The following is a 25,661-nucleotide window of genomic DNA, read 5'->3' as shown; positions in this document are numbered from 1 at the left end:
TGTGTGTGACCTGTGTCTCCTTTAGATTTGCTTGACATATCACTTATATCTGCAGGCCTCCTCATTAAAGTTCAACCAATACAGCTGTTTCCAAAAAAGAAGCCTTCATTTACTGCACTTTAGCTTTCATAGTTTTATTATTACGGAAGACAAAAATCTGTATCTGACATACATTTGTATAATGTTTATTAATTAATTAGCTTTTCTTTATGCAACAAGAAATATATATTTTTGGAGATTTAACAGTAAATTAGTTAGTAAATCAAATAGTTTAAAACTTGCAATATTTTATATGTATATTTGATTTATCACAGTTGATTAATGAACATACTAGGCTATTTGATACTTGTTCATGTGCGACACATCATGTGTTCTGACTCAAACAGAGTGATGCAAAGTGGTGTCTCATCTGTAAAAAATAGGCGATCATAACATTGCAAAATAAAGTTTTAACCTTCGAGTTTGTGATTTTGTTTTCTTTTGTTTGCCATAAAAGTTTGGAACAAACTACCTATTGATATAAAAAAATATTCAGGTGAGCAAAGTGAGTAAATATGTGTGTTAAAATGTAAAAGAATTCTGTTAAATAAAGTGTTGCAGAAAATGACTTTGCATAATTTTGAGTGTGTATTGTGGTTAAATGTGTTAATGTCATGGTTTAATAAAAATATTTATTCTAATTCCCTCTAATTGAATTGTGGTGTTATTGGACTTTATTTGAGTGTAGCAATACTGACAGTCAACTACAGAAAGGGTGGAGCCTATCATAGGATTGTTTTTATGCCTGATTGTTTGCTTGCAATGTATAAAGGGTCTTCTTAACACCATGTTACAAAACATGGATGCACCAAGGCATTACCTGACCATAGCATACCTTTCAATAATCTAAGCCTGGCCTTCAACCCAACTCAGCGAAGGACCACTGCGACAAGTTGTAGTTGAAATGTACAGCCTGGCCTCATTCACAAGATTCATGTCTTCCCTACCAATCAACAAACACATTAATAATATTGTCACTAACGTCAGAGCCACACAGGGCCATTTCTCATAACAATTTCTACACCCAGTATAATTTCCCATTTCACTTAGTGATGTAAGTAAAACGTAAGCAAGCAACAAATTTTGCCTCTGCCTCATGTCAAGTCTACTGGCCTTTACCTGCCATCATAACATTAAGCTGAAAGAGCGAGACTACTTTTTTGCGGCACTGCAGCCTTGCAAATGGAACTGTTCGTCATCTGTAAATTGCTAGCACTCCTTGTGTACCCCACAATCACATCTAACATCCTGAAGAAAATTATAAATGAATCAGATTAGTCATACACAAAATAAGCTACAGTCATAACAGACTCATCCCGCCCACTGTACTCTTTGGCTGCAAGTGAATATCCACAGACAAAACACCACAACATGTTGACATGTTTAAGAACATCTTCAAATGTCTGTGTATTTGTTCTTCTTTACTTTGATTTTGATTATTTAAATTGTTGTTATTGCTCGGGAAAACTGATATAAGGTTGAGGAAGGCAACATTCTGCACATTTAAATGTAAGCAAAAACACTATAAAGTCTGCTGATACATGATTTTATCTTCACTACATTAAAGAATTCCATTTTCTAGAGTCTGACACATTTTCACAGATTAATATTTAATTATCACACAATGATAATGATCATTGGTGTTAATTACACCATTCAGTCTTATAAAAAACAAACAAACAAAAAATGCAAACACATTTGATGTTTGACCCAAGAAAAAAATAAAAGATGAATAAACATAAATAAAACACTGATGATGTGTATTATGCATGCTCCTTACCACTTTCGAGATTTTATTTCCTGTTTTTTCTCCTTTTTTTCAGAACTATCCAAAGAGACGCGATGGATCCTTGACCTCCCCAGCTTGCACACACCCACATGTTGTCAGATGATACATCGTTTGGAATTTAATGTCATTTCCAAGTTCGAGTATGTGTGGGTTGCACTGATACATAGTGAGAGACATCCTCTGCCTTTACACAGCAAGGTATGTGTAGGCAAATATGTAGATGAATTCTTAGTAAATCCATGATATATGCACACGGCAAAAGAGGCAGAATGAGATGCATACACATATACAGTGATAAATCAACACATCCATCTTTGCATATGCACACTGCCACACAGTCACATGTGAGCACATGCTCACACACCTGCCACTGGACAGGGTGACCTTGGATGTGTGTAAAGAAGGAAGGCAAAGCAAGAGAGGATGTTGCACTAAAGAGAGAAGAAGAGAACATTTAGGATCAGGAGTGGAGGATGTGGGTCAGCGGAAGAGAAGTTAAAGGAAAGGAAAGACAGGATGGGTACAGGAGGAAAGAAGGGATGAGCGGTCAGGGGAGCAGGTGGGGGGATGACAGGAGCTAGGGGAGGAGAGATGACAGGAGGCAAAGGAGGGAGGTGAGATGAGAGGCGGAGAGAGGGAGGGAGTGGAGGATCTGTTTCTGGGACGGCCAAGCCAGTGAAATGCTGCAGTGGTGCCATACTGCTCTGAATACAGCTACAGAGAAACACTGAGCTCTTAGTCCCTTCCCTCTCCTTTTTTCTATTTCCATACCTCCATCCTCTCATAGCCATCCACCCAGCCACCCACCACTTTCACCTCTCTGGTTAACCTTCATCTCATCCCATACTTCGACCCCCCCACAACCCCGCCCCCCACCCCCCTCTCTCTCTCTCTGCACCAGCCGGTGAGTGAGCAGATTTCACAACGCATCTGAGTGGAGGAAGACAAGGTGTGGGCCTCTCTCCACCTCTCCTTTTCATCTGTCCTTCCTCCTTTTCTTTACCTGAGCAGGTCAATCTGTCTCTGCTTCTCCAGCACCCATTCTCTTTGTCGCCCTTTTCAGATGTTGCTGCATGCTTGACTTTTTGTCTTTCATTGTCTTTGCTTTCTTTTTCAAATTTGTGTTGTTCCTGCAGTTTGTGCTCCCGTTATTTATATGTCTATCCATCCATCTGTCTGTCGGTGCGGATCCGCATTCATCAAAAGGTGAGTCATGTCTAAAAGTTAAGAGCAAATGTGCTGTCCATTTTGATTCGCACACTCACACACCTACCAGTAAAGTTAGAGATGTTAAGTACCAGATGGCAAAGCCGATATTTTATGAACCTCAGCTGGCCTCTTGCTGAAAATTAGTTTTGGAGGTTTATTGTGCAGTATTATATTGTCTCATTGTTAAAAGTCAGATATCAAGTTGTGTATAATTGGCTCAGTACTCTTTAACAAGATGGTAGCTTGGTGTCTAAAAGGTTTAAGTATAAAAACTGTTTGCAGAAATAGGTTTTGTGCAGTAGCACTGTAGCCAGACCCTTTAAACTCATCATTTTGTTGTCTTTAAGTTTTTATTTTTGTTTGGGTTTATATGTCCCACATGTTGTGTGATTAACTTCACAAGAACATTTAAATCTCCTATTATACATGATAGGAATGTTTGTCAAACTACACACAGCTGTTATTAGCTGTTTCTCTGTAGACTTGTGCTTTTGGTTTCTCGACCATGGTTTTTAATCTGACATTTCTGTATCACCTTTGTAGTTGAAGTGTCAGATTTGTTGCACTGTTGTCATTATGAAAGCTCTTCCAGAGCTGAAAACATTATTTCAAAATCGAAGTATTACTGAAACTGCCTTCTGGGTCTAAGATAGATCAAAACAATCTGTGCATGGTTTGATGTAGGTTTGCTTCTTGTCTGCGTTGTAGTAAAGACACTGAATGCATCCTTTAATCTTCATTAACAAAGTCACCTCTGATTCATTCTCAGTGGAGCAGCTCCAACTTTTCCTCTTGGATGAGATCAGAGTACAGCTTGGCTTTCTAGCTTTGAGACTAATTACTGCTCATATAATGTGTACTTGAGCTATCATAGTGTAAAGAACAGATCCTTGGAACAGTTGAAAGATACTCACTTGGTGGCATAGCATAGTAGTAAAAGAAAATATGCTGCGCAATACTGTCAAAGACAGAGGTGAATGATGGGATGCTATAAGTCGCAACATGGTTACAGCTGTTAGCGGTGTTAATGGATGAAGGATTTGATAGCACAGGTTAGCTTTGACTCTGAAAAAGGGGTTCCTACTGTGGCAATTGCATGGAGGTCTGAATCCTTGCCAGTTTTCTTTGGTGACTTTGTTTTCCACTCAGTGCAAAGACATGAGGCGATGCCAGGACTCTAAATAGACTGCAGCATAAAGCGAGAGTTATGTTATCATGCTTGTGACAACTGGTGCTATATTGATTTTTACTTGTTCCTGTAATCACACAACATTTTTGATAATGCATAATGCGCTTCCCCATCTTGGTGTTGATCCTGCATTGTCATAATAATGTTCCAAGATCAACATTGCACCTGACCAATCACTTTGTTGTGATGTCCTAGCTTTGCAATGTGGGAAGAAAAGAAACAAATACCTTTGTTAGTATAAAATTTCACAAAGTGTTTTCTTTATTAATACACAGAAAACAATAAATTGAAAAACAATAAATATATATAAAATTAGGTTAGCTATTAGCCAAATTTATGCTACTCATGTTATTGTGCTAGTGGTAGCCTTGAATAGAATTAGCCAATTTTTGCTAATGATAAAAGAATCCCACATACCACAACATACTAAGAGGAAGCTATCAAAGCAGATTTAATGTATGCCAACCTCAGCCCAGCAGTCAGAGCCTGATCTTTATCAGGTAACAAAAGCAGTGATGAGCAGCCAGGCTTGTAGCACATTGGCTTACATTTCTCCCTGTACATGGTTCTACAGTGTAGAATTGTAGTTGATTGCTTTAAAGTGTCTTCGCGCTGGTTTTCAGCTTTGCTTTGTATTTTCAGCTCTGTACAGAAGACGATTCGGGCTACTGGAATAAAAAAGTGGGGGCCTCTTTTTTCAGAATTCTGAGAAAAAAGTCAGAATTCTGACTTTCTTTCTGTGTGGTCAAACAAACACTAGAAGACAAATTGTTGGGATTTGTGCCAGAGAGTCAATAAGTAGCTCAAGCTTAACACTATCCGGTTGTTCAGTGATGACGCGACGAATCTTACTTCCAGGTCTAAAGTAGTCTGCGTTTAATATGGCTTTTGTGTTGTTAACATGTTTAATGTTATGTATTTTCTTCTATTTGATCTCAAAAAGCTCCTAAAACAGTCAGTGATCCCTGTTGAGCTCCCTCGGCTTTTATTACCACTAATCATTTATTTAAGCTCAGTTTTAAAACCTTAGGATGTAACTACAGCCCAGCCCATGCAGCAGTATATGAATGACTAACCTCGTATTGTGGATGGATTATCTCAGTTGTTCTCCTGGCTGAAATTTGGTCCTTTTACAGCATCCTGCCATGCGATTACATTTGTTCCTGACCACCGAGAACACTCACGTTAACTTTTATCGAGTGGAAAAAAAGTTAGCTTGTTTATATTATGCTAACATAGCTGTGTCGCTAGCGGTCATGTAGCACATCATTAGCTATAGCTAGCCCAACTTCAGTAACCCTACAAACGTCACTGCTGTTTAGTTTTCTGTCTTCATTTATACTGGAAGTGATAACAGAGCTGTACGTTTTAATTTGTTTCCTAAACCCCGCAGTCAGGACATGCTATATTTTATTTAGATAGAAGCTAGCGAGCTAACTCCCTGCTAACTTCTAACTCCGTTAAATGTCATAAATTCCGTTTTCATGGATGCCTGGATGTTAAACTCAATTGTTACACCTGGTAGAGCAGAACGCTGATCATTTTATTAAAGATGAAAGACTTTAGACAGTTTTTCAACTCTCAGTAATGCCATAGTGATCGTTTGATATATGGACCTGCAGCGGAATTTAGACCCAGACATGGCTAGTGACGTCAGACTGAACAATCGGCTTGACTGGTAATAATGTGACAGTGCATTTCATGTTATGGACTAACAGGAAAGTAACATATCAATCAGTGTAACAAATAATTTTCTCTGGTGTGTAAATAAGTAAGACAATGAAATATGAAATGAAGAAAAAAAAAACCCAAAAGGTACCAAGTGATGTGTAACATATTGCATTTTTGCAATGATCAGAACAAACGTATATCTAATGGATGGATGGTTAAAAAAGGACAAAAACCTGATATTTTCATATATATTTATTTGAAATACATTGCCACTTGTTTAGAGGCAGCGCAGTGCAAGCATAACTTGATGTCCACTAACATGTAAAGTGATATAACAGAAACTTTCAGGGCAAATTCATAGCTTGAGGTGGAAAACAGCAGTGCACAATATCTAGCACATTATATTTTTTTTTAACTGTAAACTGTTTTGAATAATAAGTATACTACACCACAATATATACTATATTGCTGATAAAACCTGTCTGGTGATAACTGCAGTAAATTTGCCCTAAATGTTAATCTGCCATCATCTTATGGGTCAACAAACCCTGTAACTTAAACATGCATGATTACACACAGACAGCAGTGTACCAGGAAATGTGTGTGTGAATGGGTGGATGACTGGATATGTAAAGCGCTTTGGGGTCCTTAGGGACTAGTAAAGCGCTATATAAATACAGGCCATTTACCATGTGAAAAAGCTAATGAAAAAACTCAAAATTTTGTAATCACTTTATTATTCTTTAGCACATGATTGTACGAAGTGACAATTCTAGCTTTTATTGACCAGCACAGAGCAATACAAGGTTGTGAACATATTACAGTGACTAGATGTGCCATTAATATTTGATGAAATTATGCAGTGCATCATCCATAATAATGGACAACAAATGATAAAATCATAGATCTTAACAGACCTAAATATAGACCTGTACACAACTTTTTTTAAATTTTTTTTTTTAACAGAGCCAAAACCCAGGTCAGGCCAAGCCACCAGATTTGGAACCCTCCCGTTTAACAGTTACTGAGACATCACCTTGTGACACTGCTGTCTCATTATCGTAGTAAACTGAAGTTGAATCATCATGGGACATTCTGACAATAACAAAGTGTACATGCTGGACTGATATTAAAGAGTGATCAAGTATTTTACTAGGAGAATATATATTTTAAAAACATTCAAGATTCTCTAGTCAACCTTATAGTGAAATACACAATCACACATTCCCTATAACAGTTTTAATATCATTACAATATCTGCACTATATATGTTTTTTTCCCCATTTCCATTATATTCACATGATCTCCACTACATTAACATTAGAATATGTATCACTGTTTTGAGGTGCAAACAGTTTTGCACACCGTTGTTGAGGTAAAGTCATTACTTTGGAGACTTAGCTAGAATAGAATATGTAAAGCTTTACAACTATTTAATAGACATTTTTTCTTAAGCTTTTATATACACTCTAAAAAGTGTATAAATTGGGAAGCAGTGATTCAGTTTGTCCATTTTTATGTTTCTATAAAACAGGATTTCTGTCAGTTAGGAATGTAAACATTCAAATATTTGCTTTCAGCTGTGACTTATACCAGCTCGTGATATAGGAGATGGAGATTAGTACAATATATTGCTGTTGTCTGTGTGTAGGTCACTGTTGTGACAACCTTTAATAGATTCTATCAATAAAAGTTGGCACATAAATTATAAGACTCAATATTCTTCAATGTTGTGGCCGTCATTTTAAACTTTCTTTCGTATGTTTTTGTTCTTTGACAAAGTGTTAGTTGTGTTTATATTGTGTGGATTTCTGAGAATCCTGAGTGGAATATGCAAATGACTGTATAATGCAGTGCAGTCACAGATATCATCAAGACTAAAACATTTTAATTGTATGTAAAACAGAGAATGAATGAAATCTGTGCTTATCACTGCAACTTCTCTATTCAGGCACTCCAAGTCATTCCTATACAGTATCAGGCTTAATGGAAAGGTTCCTGTTATGGGGGTGGACGGTATGACATACAGTAGAATTATTTTAAAAAGAAATAGAAAAAAAGAATAAAGAATGCTATTTTGTTTGCATTAGTATAGAATCTAAACTACATAACATATTCTGAAAAGCAATTCATGTAATCAGGTTATTCATTTAAGTTATTCAATTTATTAATAACAAACTGCTAAGACATAGGACAGAGGCAGCTCAAAAATGTGTAGATACTAAAAAACATTTTGTTATTTTGAAATATTTGCAATAATGAAATGGTTTGAAGTATTTGCAGTATTCTAGTGTAAAGACAAATATTAATGGGGCACTTGTTTTTCTGGTTTCTGAGAGAAGTTGACTGAATAAAAAATCTGTAGAGTGCACAGACCAACTGCTTTGTCAAAATTCACCAGATATTAGGAATGTTTGAGAATGCTTTCTGACTCAGACACAAGTAGATTTCGAGCTCCGTGTAAACATAATTTGGCTTACTCACTGAAAACTGGTCATATTTATATAATAGCAAAATCCAGCTGTGCATCTAATGTATGTTAAGACATGGTGTCCATACAGGCAGTTAAAAGACTTTAAGGCAATGTTTAAAAATACCCCACTAGATTCACAGTATGTATGTTAAAAAACAACAAAAAAACCCCATTCAAAACAAAACCCCAACATTGGACGTGTTAGACATTGGAGTTATCAGCAATTTACTGCCACAACAGATATACATGCTGCATATGATAGTTGAAATAGCTTCAGCTTTCATTATGTATGAAGCATTATCTCCACAACCGCTGTTATATTTATCAATAGCTCATTGCAGGCAGTTAAAGGTTTTTCTCCCAAAGCATGGGATTGAATATAAAACATTACAGCTATACAAACAGTAACAGCAAAAATATTACACTGTCATTCAGTTTTTTAGTTAAAGTTCTATATTCAAAATATACCCTCATATAATTTTTTAAGTCATACCGCCCAGCCCCATAGCCCACCATATATTATGCTATGAAAATGGCATTCTGTGTCATAAGAAAAACCTCTAATGTTATTAACAGTGAGTTAAAGCTATGAATAAAACAATATGCATTTACTGGGTAAGTTACCAGATATTTTCGAGGAAATAGACACATTTGATTCAGACATACAAAAATATCCTCAACACACACACACACACACACACACACACACACACACACACACACACAAAGAAACAGATATATGTGCATTAGACATCCGCGCACACACAAACATGCAAACGGGATGGAAGCATAAAGAGGTGTGATTACTATAGATCCTCAAGAAGGGATGGATATGTCTGAAAGACAAGAGAAAGTAACATTTTTTACTTAAATGCAATAGGTATAGTGTCTTCTGTTCATTACAAGTCCCTTTAAATTTCTTGCTAATGACATTCTTAAGTAGCAAGTAAGATGGAAAGCTAATATTACTAAGGTTTAAGTTAACTGTATTTCCTTTTTTTTCTTCAGGTCAAGTTACACTCCATAGCAGACAATGGGCTTCCAGTGGATAAATAACTGTTTAGCTGAGGAGATATTTACCAGGGTTTTGGGAGCTCCACAGGCTTCTGGTTTAACCACATGATCCATTATGGTTGCCTGTAGCAAAAAGAGATGCAACATTATGACAGCAGGTTGGCTTTGAAGTAGAATGACACATAGATAAATAGCTACGTACTTTATTCACAACCAAGGGGAAATTCAAACATCCAGCATCTCAATTTAAAAGCACACATCCATACATTTATAACCATAAATAAATACATAAATAAAATATTTAACTCATTTCAAAAATGGGGATAAAAGAGGGTGTTAAAAAGACTTAGGAGCCGTCTGCCCAGCCAGTGTGGAGAGGGTGTCTGCTGTTGTCCATTATAGCTTTCAATGTTTTCAATGATGATAAAGTGAATAAGTCAAAGACATAGTTCTGTCAGGGCTATTTTATTTCTTTTGTGCCAGCAAAACTCTTTCCATTCCTGGCCATTGTTAACAATTAAACCTGCACTATAACCAACACCTGGCACAAACTCACTGGTGTTTTTGGGTCAAAACAGCTTCTGTACTATTTATATTATAATAAAGTTAAACTTGGATATTGCATAGTTCACTACTCCAGCACTTCTTTCTTTCTTTTTTCTTTTAAATAAAAGCACTTGCTACATTTCTGCCCAAGAAGAGCCAAGCATGGGGCGTTTTGTTTTTTTCCTTTATAAGTTGAACTTAACTGGGAAAAAATGGCAGTAACAATAATAATAACAACAGAAAAAAAGTACCAGACATTTTTCCTAAGTGTGCTATGTGATATTTGCCATGGCAGAATACTCTTTTTATACGTAGCCTATGTTGTAGGAAAACAGCTGCTGTAAGAGAAGTGGCATCCAACTTCTTTACTTTTCTGTGTTTGTGCTGCTCGTAGTTTTCAAGTGATGGTTAATGCTTTTATGCCAAGATCTCTTACTTGGTTCCTTCTTCCGCAACACCTTCAGCCTCCAGTTTCCCCTCCTCCTCCATTTTCTCCTCTGAAATGAGTTCCTGTTTCCTGTGTCGACGGAGACATTTCACAACTACCATGGAAAGGATCAGCAGTGCTAATGCTCCTCCCACAGAAGCCCCAATGGCAACCGCAATGGTTGAATCCCTTGGAGGTGGGACTGAGGAAAGGAGAGGAAAGGAGAGGAAAGGGTTAAGCATTTTGTAGACAAGTGAGGTGCTGACTAAAAGCTCTGTAGGGTTGATTAAACAGAGTGGAAAGTAAGAAAGTGCTGCTGAGTTGGTCCATGTGAGTGCATATGTGTGTGTGAGAGATGCTGATGGACTAAGTTCAACCTCTTGTTGGTCATTAATAAGTAAAAAAGCTGAATCATCATCATCAGGAGATCGTCATGCTCGAGAAACAAACATATACAAATTTTGGCGATAACGATAACAAAATAACGCTGAAAACCAATAAAAACCCTGAAAACTATACATTTAACACCTGAGCCTCAACTCTCGCGGCCCGGTACCAAACGACTCACGGACCGGTACCGGTCCGAGGCCCGGGGGTTGGGGACCGCTGGTGTATTATACGTGGGTTAACGAGAAGCGATTAACACCTCACGACCAGCTCCCGATCATCAATCGCTTGGTCGTGAGGATTTCAAACAAGTTTGACTGAGGGTGTCACCGCAGCTTGTCACACTGCGTACGTGCAAACACAAATGTCAGCGAAAAAGACAGCGTAGCACGGCAGTGCAGCGTGTGATCTGGACACAAGCGATGGAGGCACAACTTGTAGAACTATTTCAAGCTCACCCGAGCCTTTTCGATGTGGCCTCACAAAATTATCATGACCACAACAACCGTGAAAATAGTTGGATCTACACTGCTACTCAATCACAGCTGCCTGATCAATGTTTTTCATTAGCAATTTAGCAAAGTTGATGGTGGTGGTGTGCGTGTCTGTGTGAGTGAAAGACAGAGAGAGAGAGCGAGCGACAGAATTTCTGTTATAACCTTCATTTTATGGAGGCACAGTGTGAGCACTCAGGTCGCATCAGAGCATCGGGCGGTATAGTGTGAGACCCAGCATCGTGACCTACGAACTTCTAACCCCTGCGAGTCAATAGTACAGTTTGAGCAGGAGCTGAATCGCGCGACTGAAAAAATCGCAGTGTCTGCCCAGCATAAGAGAGGAGCAAAGCTGCAGATCATCCTACACAGGATAATCAAAGCAGTCAAAGCAGTGCAAACAGCCCCAGTATGATCAATGTTATGATAAAGTTAAACTCGCATGTGGTATAGTTCACTATCTGCTACTACTAGTAGTGAGATACTATTTTTTGTCTTACTGACAAGTGGAATTTTTTAGGAATCTGGTGTAGTTGAATATTTGTTTTATTTTCCAAACTGACAACATTTTGTGCTGTGGTTATTGTAACTTGTTGTTCTGAGATGATTTCATATTGCATGATGTTAAATGGCACCAAATGATGCTTAGTGAAATGGGAATGTAATTCTGACGCACATGCATTTGTTTCACAAGTTGATCAGTGGGATAAGGTTACCCACTTTGTGTGTGCAGAAGTTAAAATAAGAATCTTACGTTCTGTGACAACATTAAGCTGTATGATACCATGTCCCTGGATGCGGTCTGGGGGGTTTCTCACATAGCAGTTGTAAATACCCTCATCCTCCAGTTGAACATTTGATAGAGTGATTGACAGGTCATTCTTATCCAGGTTCCCAGCAAACGTGACCCTTTCTCCGAACCGTTCTGATCGAAGAGGCACCATTCCCCTTTTCTTATAGTATGTCATAAACTATGAAAAGAGAGCAAGCTTTTGTAACAGGCTCAGAGATTTAAAATGTAAGTACTTTGCTAAAAATTAATGAAGTATCCATTTTACCAGTTCCTGTGTATCGTTGAGTGTTTCTTGGTAGGTCCAATTCATGGCAAACTTGGTAACATCCATCTTATAGCAGGAAGTGAAGACACAAGAGATTTTTACCGTTGTTCCATTTAGTGCATTAATGCTACTGGCCACAATTACGTCCATGCTTGAACAACCTGTGAATACAAATAAACAGCATTAGTGATGATAGTACTAAGATTAATACATTACATTTAAACCATTAAGGAGGCCCCAGGGCAGACCCAGGACACGCTGGAGAGATTACATCTCTCACTTGGCCTGGAAATGTCTTGGTGCTCCCAGGCCAAGCGAGAGACATCATCTCTCGCTTGGTCTGGAAATTTGAGGTGTGGGTTTCTCTGCTTAGGCTGCTGCCCCCGCGACCTGGCCCCAGATAAGCGGAAGAAAATGGATGGATGGACATTTAAACCAATTTATATCCATTTAAAGTTTGAAAAAAATACAAAAATTTATGAGAATGATCAACATAATTTAACATAAAATGTCTATCAACTGGTTTAGCGTTATTAAAAGCTGAGAACTATGTTTGTATATGTACAGGGTTGGCCATTTATATGGATACTGTCACAGGATACTGTCCTCATGTCTGTATTTAAGCCTTTTGTTTTCTTCATGCCATTGTCGGTTCGTCTGTTTATCTCACCAGGGTCACAGTTTTAGTCATGGTCTTAGCCTGTTTACCTCACCTCAGTCATAGTTCTAGTTTTCATCTGTTATGTATTATTAGTCTTAGTCATGGTCTTTGTTTATTATTTTTCCACCACAGTCATAGTTTAGGTTTTGGTCTCAGTACCATTTAGTATTTTGTTTCTTAGTGTTTTGCCTGTTTGTTTTTGGTCTCTTGGTTCATTTCCCTGCCGTCATCGCATTAAAGGTTCACCTTTCTGTTAATCATTACAATTCCTCGTCATCATCTGCTTTTGGGTCCTGTTTCCACACACATCGGCGCACCCCGCCGTGACAGATACACCGTAATAACATGGGAAGGGTTGGTGATATCAAAGTCCTGTTTGTGGCACAGTAGTATATGTGAGGGGGCAAACTCCTCAAGATGGGTGGTGACCATGGTGGCCATTTAGAAGTCGGCCATCTTGGATACAACTTTTGTTTTTTCAATAGGAAGAGGGCCATGTGACACATCAAACTTATTGGTAATGTCCAAGCACGGGGCGATCCGTGGTAACTTGTTAACGGAGATTTGCCGCGTTATGGCGTTAATGTCATTTTAATGAGATTAACGCTGACAGCACTAGTGGGAACAAAATGAATATGACTGAACATTTACGCCAACATCATCCTAGTGCAAAGACAAGTGGAAGCAGACAAAAACAACAAGCACACATGCTACAAACTTTACGCGAGTCATTTAGACAGCCGTTAACACATGATTCTCCTTATGGAGACCTGATATGTTTAATATGCTGCTGAGAATATAGCCCAGAAGAAGCGTATAGTATAGCTTTTATTTTCTCTGTAATAAACTCTCTTTTCCAAAGATGAGTGATTTCTCGATCAGAGATGTATATGCATACATATATATATATATATATTAGGGGTGCAACGATACACAAAATTCACGGTTCGGTTCGGTTCGATACTTTGGTGTCACGGTTCGATATTTTTTCGATACAAAAAAAATGTTCATGCCTTTTTAATTTGTCATTTATTAAAATTATAAATATATATTTTAACTCAAAAGTACAGTTTTTAAATTTAACCCTAACCCTTGTGCGCGTTTTTTATTTTGACAGCGAATACGCACCTGCGGACCACTTATGTGCAGCCCTGGTTATTTAGCTCATCATATTGCAGCCACAGAAATTATTTTGTCCATGAAACCATAAAGCTGCACTTTCTTTTTGCCTTATAGTCTGATTTGTCATAACTTCTCCGTTTTGTGGTAAGCTTTTCTTTGGCTGTCACTTCTTCACCCTGACCTGTCTTATTTGGCTCAGCAGAACTGAAATGCTTTTACACGCACTCACATAAGCTCAGCGATTCTCTGCGCGATCAACCTCTCACATGTTTAAGCTTGCTGCGGGAGATTTCACTTGTCATGTTTGCATAGTAAGCTAACGATTAATAAGACGATGTCAGAGGAATTGGTGCACAAATTATCATCACTCACAGATCAGTGCTAACAGCTGTCTAAATGACTCGGCTAAAGTTAGTAGCATGCTTGCTTTTTTTTGTCTGCTTCCACTTGTCTTTGCACTAGGATGATGTCGGCGTAAATGTGCAGTCATATTCATTGTGTTCCAGCTAGTGCTTTCAGGTTAATCTCGTTGAAATGACCTTAACGCCACAACACGGCAAATCTCCATTAACGAGCTACCGCCGATCGCTCCGTGCATGGGGCTAGACGGCCAACACGTTAACGAGCTAACTGCGCTAACACACTAGTTCACACCAATGTAATTGAGCATTGCATGGCACATTCAACATACTGTTTTACTTTAGTCCATGACTCGCTTACCTTCAGGGTCATACGTCACATGAAAACCAAAATAATTCCAAACGCCAGATCTGAATGAGAGTGGGGGAGGTCCATGTTGCAAGGAGAGCTTAACTTCTGTCTCGCTAGCTTGCCCTGCGCTCTTCCTTCTGACTATGCTGTCTGTGTTGAGCGCTCAGTGGATCTGCGCTCGACAGTGCAGCCTAGGCGGAGTAGTCGAACGCAGATTCACTGAGCGCTCAACACAGACAGCATCGTCAGAAGGAAAATTGATAAAATAAATTACAAATGTTGTATTGTTCGATACATATGCGTACCGAACCGAAAGCACTGTATCAAACGGTTCAATATCGATACGAATATCGTTGCACCCCTAATATATATATATATATGCCATTTAAGCAACTATTCTGATATTCTCAAATGAAAGCCAAATGCTTTTAAATGTACATAATATAAAATGAAATGAAACAGAAGTATCGTTTAGGTTCCTCAAGTTTCCTCCTCCCCTCTAACATCCTGTCTCAGCATGGGCTCACACTCCCCAGACAGAATCTGTGCCTCTCTCTCAGTAAGTATGTGTGTGTTTGTGCGTGCGTGTGTGATGGGACTCTGCACCATTCTCTCCTCTGCAGTCGAGTGTTTCTGGCTCCCTTCCCACTGCTGCTGCACCACTCCACCGGCCTGCCTCTCTGCACCACACGCGCACACACACACACACACACACACACACACACACACACACACACACACACACACACACACACACACACACACAATTTTCTATGTGCACAGTCCACCATAGTCAGGTGTGCTGTGAAGCAGCACTGCACCTGCTTTAACCCCTATCTCCCTAATAAACACACACATGCATGCATACACATCCTCCAAGAAAGTGTTAGCAGTGAGCCCACCCCACTAGCAGTGCTGTTTCAATGTCATCCCTTCGTAGTGACATATCTTTACACTGCTAACAGCAATGCACTCAAACAGCCTTTGCTGTCCTTGCCGCACATACACACGCATACAAGGACTACCGTCATACATGTGTCTTTGGTAGTGGAAGCTGTAAACATTCAGATATAAAACAAGGGAAACTGTTTGACATAGGCTCCTGCTGACTCAGCAGTCCTGTGGAGAGTCGGAAAAAAAGAGGCAGATGCAGAGACTTGCTAACAGATGAAATACTGCAGTGAAGAACCCTCATGTGACTCCTCCCTCTCACTGCCCCTCCCAATTTCCCTCTCCCCCATCTTTGTCCACCTCTCTTCCCTCCTTCCTTGTACCGCTTTCCAACCCCTAACACAGCCCCCCACCCCCTTTTTTTCTCTTTTTGTCTCAATTGTTTCTTTGTAATGCAAGGTCAGTGCAGAAGAAAGTAAAGTGAGGTAGATCTCTTACCTCCTCCGTATTGTTCCCTCTCCATACCTTGATTTCTTTAGGTTTGAATTGTACAAATGAAATCAATTTCACAATAAATGTGTAAGTTGGTAAAAAAGTATCCATTTTCATTTAATAGAACAAAAATATTATGAAGGGGTAAAGCCAGCAGTCTAATCCAACACTAAAATGATTCGCAGACAACATAGTGTTCCAAATAACTACAGCCCTTTGGTTATCCAGTAAATATAAAATCCAGTAAAGGTTTGTAAAAACATATATATCTAGATAGTATGCATATAGCATGATTTTCTTTTAGAACTACTCTGGACTAATCTCCTCTGCTTCCAAGTCTCAATCCAATTAGGCCTCTGCAGGATAGCATGGACAAAACTTTCAGATAAAGAATCCGCTGAAGAGCAACTTTACAGAATACACAATATCTGAAAGTCTCTTGTACACATAACAGCAAAACAGCTTTGAGTGCACAAATGCTTCAGTTAGGTATTGAGAGGTTGTTCCAAATAAAATGACATCCCCCCAGCTTATTTTAATTTAATTGATTTAAAAAAGACCAAATAGTGCAGTTCCTAAAAGTACTAGGGTATTAGCCTACTGAGGAGTGGCTTAATATGAACTTCATGTTTGACTCTGACCTCTGACTTCCTCATCCCTCAGAGCCTGACATCCATGTTTACCACAAAGTGCCCATAACCCACTCTAATTGGGTTTTACATTTTACCTACACTGTCTGTCTAAAGACCTCTGTTGTTCTCACAAAATCTAATATTTTAACACCAAATCTGCCTTCAGCATTCAGTCAGACAGTGTCTGCTGGTTCAGAAGTGCTTATTGGTTTCTCTAAGCCATGGGCACTATATTATGTGCACAGGAGATTTGTGAGATTAAGTTGGGACAAGACAGTATTTGTTATTCACTTAGCTTCCACTTGGACAATTATCGTGTCACCGCATGTACTGTTTTTGCGTGTGAAAAATGTTCCAACAAACAAATGATTTTTCGGTGTTTTGGGAGACTTGGTGCAAGCTTGATTGCATGCGGGAAAGGGAGAGAGTAAACACTGGGAACTGTATATATTGCTCCAGCAGCAGAGATCAGTTTTGTTGTCAAGAGTTACACTTGTTTTTAAACAAACCAGACACATTTCTGTGGATAATATTTCAGCACCGGCATGCTGCTTTTAAATTTCTGACTCACTTGAACTGTCTCTAGTGCCCTCTGCCTTGGAGACAGCCTTACTACATTCTGCATACTGCAGCAGCCAGAAGCAACCCCCCGCCCAATCAGATTTTCTCTGATTACGGCACAACTCATTTAAAGATAACACAAAAAGACAATGGAGACTACTTGGGTGATATGTTACACAAATGTTAGTTTTGCGCATGGGAGACAAATAACCACAGATGTAGCCAGGCCTTTATTGATCTTCTTTCATTTTAGTGTTTTAGCCTTAGACTTCTCCTTTAGACTGAAAACAAGACACGAAAATGGAGCAAGTTTAAGGAGGAAGCTTTAAAAAGTACGCCATGTTCTCTGACTTCCTTCACCCTTTATGCATTATTGACAACCAAGTGTACTTATAGTAGAGTCTGGATGTTTTATGGTACACTTTACAGATATTAAAACGCTCAGCAGCCTCACAATCTTTCAGCAAAACCACAAAAGTTTGCACATGTTCACTCAAGTTTTTATGTGGAAGATTTTTTATAACAAACTAAGTATCACTTATTGGTATTGGTACTACAAAGTAGGGCTGCACGATTTTGCATAAAATGAGAATCACGATTTTTTGGCTTAGAATTGAGATCACGATTCTCTCACGATTTTCTTTTCCAGTATAAATATTTATTGCGCTTATTAACTGCACATCAACTTCGTAACAGTTGAGACTGAACATAAAAACAATAAATAAACATAAAAACAACAAATGTCTCACGTTTTGTTGTTGCCACAAAATGTTGTACTGCTTGAAATTCCGTCTCCACCGTTGCTCGGCGCTGCGTGTATAGAGCAGGTAGTGCAACAATAGAAAAATAGTTGCGGACGGCACTGTGTAGCGTTTGTCTAGGGTGTTGATCATTTTCCTAAATCCCTCGTTTTGCACAGTGTTGATGGGAGCCATATCTTTGGTCAGGTGATAAGTGATAGCCTCCGTAATTTCTTTGTGCCTGCGGGAGTTCGACGTGTATAGGGAAGCGCTGTATAAGGTTCCCGTTATTGATGTTTGGGTGGTTGACCGGGACGGATTTTCTCCTGTCACTTTCTCGTCATCCCTGACGTGCTCTCCGTTGTTTTTTCCCTGCTAATTTTAGGATCACACGGCACAGCTTCTGTATCACGTGGTATAAGGCTCCGCCCTTGTCATTTGTTGAGCAGGAACAGTGAGCGCTTGTTTTCATGCAGATTACGTCCCGGATCAAAATGCGGTACAATCGTCGTCGTCTTTTTTTTTTTTTTTTAATCGTTGTCATTTGGAAATGAGATCGCACATAAGTATGAATCGAGATCGGGATTTTCTAACGATTAATCGTGCAGCCCTACTACAAAGTACCAATTATTACTGGTTATTAACCAACCAAGCAAGGTATTAGCAACCTTTGTAATAGATCATGTCCACCAGGACAATGACTTTGAAATTGTTCATTACTACCTCTAAATAACAGCTGTACTATTCCAAAATATACTAAGGTAAAAATAATTTGTTTAACAGTTCCAGTTTGCTCGTGTGCTAGGAATCATAACTGTGTCCCCAGTTTTTTCTTGCCAAAGTATACACCATACATAAAGACACTTGGACACCCTTCCTCTGCAAAACAGCAAAGTGGAGCTGCACATGGCTTTCCAAAGTACTTGTCAAATATCTTCCAACAGTCCAACTTTCTGCTACAGTTACCAAACTCCCATCTGCCACAGAACTTCTTCATTTTTCTTCTTCTTGACTACTATTACATTTGACTCAGATATCATGACTGGTGGTAAGCTACATACACACTGGAAGCAAATCACAGGAATATCATCTCTGAGACTACACAAAGCGTGAAGTGACTACTGCCCATTTCCCATCATTCCCATAACTGCGGATGATAGGAAATGGGCAGGATGCGAAATAAACTTTTCTCAACTGAAGACTGAAGTGACTACCAATGAGAGTGAAAAGCACTGTGGTGTTAAGCTGCCCAGTTTGGAACTAAGCCACAGTGCCTATGACAATAATGATGTTAACATCTCACATAATACAGTCGTGTTTCAAACATTTGTCATTTATATAAACAAATTAAATTTCCACCACTCTGAATTACTGTAAGGATTCAGCTGTGATAACCTGAAACTTCTGTACTTAAGCTTGCCATGTTTTAAGGCAGTGCACTGTTATTACATGCCTCCTCGTGTCATTGTGCTGCTGCCCTCTAGTGCCTCTCTGTGAGAACTGAAATGGTGCAGGTGATGAGTAAAGTGACACTGATGGACATAAGGAATTGTGTTAGAAAGAAAAACTGCAGAAATAAAGTCTGTAGGATGCTACACTCACATGTTTACAGAATTATTTGTCTAGACAACTAAAATTCACAATCCATAACAACATGTAACACAAAATATGTATATGTTTATGGGAACAGGGTTTTAATCACCTACTGTGTCTGAAATGTGGATCAGCATTGCTAAATGACACTGCAGCTAGCTGCTTAGTTCAGATTTTTAATAATGTGAGGTTAGGTTATTTTTGATATATTAAGAGGTATCTCAAACTGATGAGCCTATGTAAGATGCATTTGTCCCAACACAAATGCGCACTCACACACAAAGAGGGTGTGTGAGTGTTTCAGCGTTTCTTTCCTTTAGTACTGGATTTACGTTGCCAAAAAACAAACAAACACTAACACACAAAGAGGGTGTGTCAGGCAACAGGTTTGCTGGCAAAAGTTAACTTTTGTGCATCTATTTTCAGCTATAAAAAAGGGTGAAACAACAAAGGGTGCTTTCATTGAAAACTATGCTGCTATGAGTTTACCTATATTTCTAAAATGGTTAATATAACTTACACTATTGAAATATGATCCTTCATGACATCTCCTTCCTGTGCTGTCCCTAAGACCGACCTTCCTAACACAGTGCTGGGATTTTGGATTTCACATTTGAGACTAACATAAGTAGCAGTGGGGGAATATTGGGGCTTCTATTATGGTATAATAAAGAGAGCACCGTTCCGATCTCTGGTAAAGATGTGCTTAAAATTTGGGCCTCTTTACTTATTAATACATTGTTGATGGTAAGGATCTTGTAGGGTGTGCTCACAACGTTACCGTGAATTATCATGTCTATCTGTTGTTGAACAGCCAGGAGTGTCTCCTGGTAATATTACCACAGCGTTAACACGCCATTAAAGGCCTATTTCTATCCATCACTCACTGCACTCACAACATTGAGCCATACTTGAGCGACCTGCTGGGTACCCATACGGTAAAAAAATACATTTTTCCTGGCCAAAATATATTTCAAATATATGGTAAATATATTTTGTATTTGTGATGCTCCAAAAAAATATATTTTTGAAATTGAAAATATATTTCTTTCAAACCAAAATACATTTCAAAACATATTTTAGGGTGAAGAAAATACATTTCCAACCTTACAGTAGAATGTATATCAAAGTATCCTTTATTTAAAATATATTTAGTGCAATAATGATGATAATGATAACAATACTAAAAGTAACATGTTTTATGCACATCTGCAAAAAACAGTTGGATTCAAACAAAACAGAGTCAAAGGTCTATCACGAATTAGGTTGTTTATTCATTTGCTTACAGTATTTCACATTACACAATATCTCACTATAATGTAGCGTTCATTGACTTTGAAATTATCTGTCAGTGATACAGTAAACAAGATACAACAACTGCTATGTACACTTTAGTTTTTGACAATATATACAATTTAGTACTTAAAGGAACACACTCCACTGTTTTGGAAATAGGCTCATTCTCCACCTCCCTCAGAGTTAAAAATGCAGCGTCTTCTTTCTAGATCCGTACGTTAATAGGGCTCTGGAGCGTGATCTTACGGGATGGGGCGTAGCCAGGATTTTTGGTCAAGGCGCCATATTAGCAGGCCAAACAAATGCTTGCTGTGTGGTCGGTTGTAATGTTAGATTGCACTACCAACAAAGGAATAAGCTTGAAAACAGGCTCTCTTTTCATTGTTTCCTCACCTGGAAACATCATGAGGGAGCTTATGTGTTGGATGTTACCAAAAGAAGGCATCTAGCCTGGATAGCAGCTGCGAGACGAGCTGATATTCAGTTCTCTACCAGCCACAGATATCTGTTGGTGTGCTCCAGTATTTTCATTCAGGTAAGTTCTAAATAAGTTCATATTATTATTTATAGCCTGTTAATTTTATTTTCAATAGCACAAACTTAGAACAAACATGCAGAACTACCTTCTATTTATAGAGTTGCTAATTATTTGGCATTATTGCAACAAACCAGCCTATGAAATGAATGAAACAAATCCTGACTGGGTTCCAACACTACACATGGGGCACTACGAAATCCCTGCTTCAAACTACATGCTACATACCACCATGCCAATCAGATTACTTCTTCCATGTGAGGGTAAAAAGGTGACCTTCCTGGATAAGATGGCAAAGGTTTGCTGCGTTTTGGTGAACATGTGCCCCAGTGTGGTAGTAAAACCAGGGAAAAATGCTCTTGTTAAATACTTTTAAGTCTTGTGCTGTTTATGTAGTGATAAGTTTTCAAAAGAGACAGTAAATTACAGAATGCTAGTAGTGGGTGATATTATACAAATGCTGTCATGATTTTATGTGAACATTTTGTCATTTGTAAACTATACATAACATTTTTTCTACATTGTAACTGATGTGATGTTCGACAAAGTGCTTTTAATTAAAAATAGGCAAACATTTCTTTGTTTCTTTATTCAACTTTTGAACAGTGGTATTTAGTAAGTACATATTCAGTAAATGCAAAGTATTTACATGGCCCCCTAAATTAAAACATTATGGGTTATTCAGAACAGAACTATGCTTGGAAAAATATTGTCCCATCAGTTGATCCAACTCCTCCACAGTAGCAGGTGGAACCTTTCTTTTTTGAGGATGGCTTCTTTTACCTGTCACAACGAATGGTCTGTTTATGTTTTGATCAAGAACCTTTTTTTTGGGCAGCTGAAGAGGAGAAGTCTATCTTATGGCCAACCTCTGGCTGTATCTTGGTCATATTACCCAGCAAAACCCAGTATGCAGGTTCATCTGTAACAGTCCTTGTGCCACAGATCCTCACTGTTGCTTCTACATTAAACAGAAGAGCAGTGACATGGCTGCAAGTCTCCACGACTCTAGCCATACAGCTGCAGTGGGCGGCTTCAACCTTCCCTGTGATGCTCACAATGACCTGTGGCTGCAATGCTGCAATTCAGTCTTTAAGAGTGCAGGACCTAAAACACACACAGACAAAGTTCATTTAAAGACAAGAACTTTAATAAGCCAAGTCCGACACAAATGTGTTTTATTTACTTTCAAATCCATTTATCATAAATGTAACAAATAAAGTGTTTTTATGTATCCATCTATAGAACGCTGCATGTTATATTCTAAATCTGCATGTTTCTTTTTAGAAACCTATCAGCAAAAAATGAATCTAAAGTATGTAATGCAAGGATGTAATCACTTTCAAGAGGGAGAAAACATAAAGTTCGACTTTAAGTGACAACTATGGACACCTAATATGACAAGCAGATTCTGCAGGTCATTAATCAATGTATAAAACTAAAACAGAATGTATTTTTAGTGACACAGGACACAAACAAGGAAGCAAGATGTGTAATTAGGATTATTTATAATAAATATGAATTAATTAGGGCAATTTCTTTAACCATAAAGAATAACTAAATCCTTCAGGACAATGTCACATCAATGCACTGAACTCACTATGTTATCCCTCTAACAGAGCCTCTACATGTTCTCACTGTAATTTCCCCCTCACGAATGAATTTTTGTTAGCACTAATTTGAATGCTGGGGGGAATCAAACGCATTTTACTCGCAGTACTCAAGCTGACTTACCTTTGCTTGAATGACGGCGTACTCACAACGTGGAGGCTTAAAAATAGCCAAATCTTATACCCAGTCCTTGGTGAATTGGATGTGCGCCTCCAGAGATTTATAATTGCGAAATTGGTGCGCCGTGTATGCTCTGACTCCACAGACAAGGTATGAGAGTAGATCATGCTAAGTCAATAGCGGTTTGGTCTTCAGGGTTTCTACTCCACGGCTATATTTCATACGGGTCCACATTTCAACAATCAAGTACCGTCTCTTTGCATCTGGACAGAATCTGTCTCTATACCGTCATTTTCTTTTGAGCTACGTTTCAGAATGGTTCGTAGCAATCTTGTTTTGATTCGTGACCTGCCAAGATGGTGCTGCGCTCCCACAATGCATTGCGACATTACGTCAACTCCAAAGCCCTTTGCGTGCAGGAGTGTATGCGCATGCGCATTGCCACGGTGGTTTAAAAAATAAAGATATAATGAAAAGTAATTAATAAAAATTAAATATTTAAACATTCCCACAAATGTGCAATGAACGTGCAAAAACTCTCTTTAGTAGTTGTTGCTGTTTCTTTCTTTCTTTCTTTCTTCTTTTTTTTTTTTTGAAAAATAACGACGTCTCTGAGGCGCGAAATCTGACAGCGAGAGGAACGGCCGGATACAGGAGACTGGAAGAAACAAGCCGATTATGTTCGCGTTAATTAAGTGGTTGGAAGATGTAAAATTCTCAATTCTGCCAACTGAACATATACGAGATTTTAATGAGGATGAATAATTAGCCGGCATGGAGGAAACGGACCTTTATTTCGTGGAGTGGCGACAAGAAGCCAAGGCGGGTGGCCAGTCTAAGAAGCCTCCATCATCAAGCTAGCAGGTGCCTTTTCCCATATAATATTACTTTATTCTCGTGTATTTGGAACGGAAGCGTAGAGCTGCCACCCAGGCAAAAGAGAAATATAAGTATATCACGTTATAACGTGAAAAGTTTATCGTTCTAACAATATACTATCATGTTTGAACAACATGTTTGAACAACATTGTAAATAATAAATAAAAAAGCCAAATAAATATTGGCTTTGTTTGCGCAAGTAATAGTAGTATACTACTATTACTTGCGCAAACAAAGCCAATATTTATTTTTGTGTGCTGCATCATAATCCTCTTTAAGGGCTGTGATGTATTGGGTCAGTATTTTAGCTGTCAACAAAGGCTAAATTAAGATACAGAGGGGCAAACGGGTCGTTTCCCAGTCAGCACAACGGATCAAAAAAGCAGCGCTTTGCTTAAACTGGTCGCATAAAACCACAGTATTATGTTTTTTTGTCATGGCCTTGTCAAACTAGTAAATTCAGGGATGTCAGTCCCGCGACATTATCTCATATTATAGGAATGCCCCCCTCCACCCCTCCCATCTACCCCCTCTGTTGCCATACAACCCACACGCGCAAATATGAGTGATAAGGAAATATAATGTCATCGCACCTTTGATCGTGTACCTATGTATCAGAGCATCGGTTCGGGTGTTTTGTTTCTTACCGGAGAGCGAGAGCATTAGCAGCAGCGCGCTCACCAGCTGAACGCCAGACCTTCTCTCCTGCGCGGAGTAAGACATTTTCTGTCCTTCTTGTTAAAAAAATGAAGCCTATATCTTTATAAAAAATATAGTAAAATATAAAAGCACAAAGCCTGCTCGTGTTTGCCTTAAAATGCTAAAAAGAGTGTTTCTTTTAGAGGCAGGAAATGGCTGGCAGTGTCTGTAGCCTTATGACGGTTGATTTCGTGGTTGTCGAGTTCTTGGGGGGTAACGCTATAGGAGGGAGGGCAGGAAGGAAAGCGTGAAAAAGGGAGGATATCTCCATACAGATGCGACCTCAACAGACCATTTGTCAGAAATGGTAAATATAGCCTAAAACAAGGCAGTAAGCTCAAGGATAAATAGATGGACGACGATTCTTCTTCTTCTTACTGGATACATGTACTGACTTTGGTGGGGAAAATATGTAATTTTCACTTTAGCAAAATTAACTCTGGCGTTTTATACTTCAATTTCTTATACATCAAAATGACAGGGACATTTAAATGATTGTAGGCTCAGTAGGAAAAAAATGTTACGTATTTTTATGATCATTTATTATCATGAATAACAAAGCTTAAATTGAAGCCTATCATTAGAAAAATAAATAAATACACATAAAATAAATACATTTTTTAGTCTGTATTTATTTTATGCGTTTTATTGTGTTTTGCCCTCACAAAAAAAAGAAGCGGTCACGTAGAGAAACAAAAAATAAATGAATTAATAAAACAAAAATCGACCATCCTTTAATCCATTTCTCCATCCAGCCTTACCTTTGTGGTAGGCTGGAGACGATGCTGGGAAATAAAAGAGGCAAACACCCCCTGGCCACAT

General features: G+C 38.6%; 1 protein-coding gene and 1 long non-coding RNA gene across 2 annotated transcripts; both read right to left on the bottom strand.

Annotated features, from left to right (window-relative positions):
* Window positions 1-6,134: 6,134 nt before the first annotated feature.
* On the bottom strand, window positions 6,135-25,059 carry scn2b (sodium channel, voltage-gated, type II, beta). Its single transcript, XM_082503177.1, has 6 exons — window positions 24,788-25,059; window positions 12,297-12,457; window positions 11,993-12,209; window positions 10,367-10,559; window positions 9,451-9,507; window positions 6,135-9,206 (listed from the first exon to the last, which is right to left on the bottom strand). Exons 1-5 carry the CDS (start codon window positions 24,861-24,863, stop codon window positions 9,498-9,500), a joined length of 657 nt encoding a protein of 218 aa, XP_082359303.1. The 5' UTR covers window positions 24,864-25,059; the 3' UTR covers window positions 6,135-9,206; window positions 9,451-9,497.
* LOC309688064 lies at window positions 22,413-23,320 on the bottom strand. The gene is made up of 2 exons (XR_014270952.1): window positions 23,265-23,320; window positions 22,413-22,637 (listed from the first exon to the last, which is right to left on the bottom strand). It is a non-coding gene; the product is annotated as an uncharacterized lncRNA (long non-coding RNA).
* Window positions 25,060-25,661: the final 602 nt, after the last annotated feature.

This window comes from Aulonocara stuartgranti (assembly GCF_965226115.1).
Source record: "Aulonocara stuartgranti genome assembly, chromosome: 14".
NCBI lineage: Eukaryota > Metazoa > Chordata > Actinopteri > Cichliformes > Cichlidae > Aulonocara > Aulonocara stuartgranti.
Note: the sequence above shows the minus strand (reverse complement) of the source record. Positions and strands in the feature narration are given on the sequence as shown.

Excerpts from the sequence above, each read along its gene's own strand:
- scn2b (XM_082503177.1), bottom strand. The coding sequence starts at position 24,863 with ATGTCTTACTCCGCGCAGGAGAGAAGGTCTGGCGTTCAGCTGGTGAGC. Across the intron at positions 12,458-24,787 it reads GCTAATGCTCTCGCTCTCCG|GTTGTTCAAGCATGGACGTA; the intron begins GTAAGAAACAAA and ends TTGTATTCACAG. Across the intron at positions 12,210-12,296 it reads TCAACGATACACAGGAACTG|TTTATGACATACTATAAGAA; the intron begins GTAAAATGGATA and ends CTCTTTTCATAG.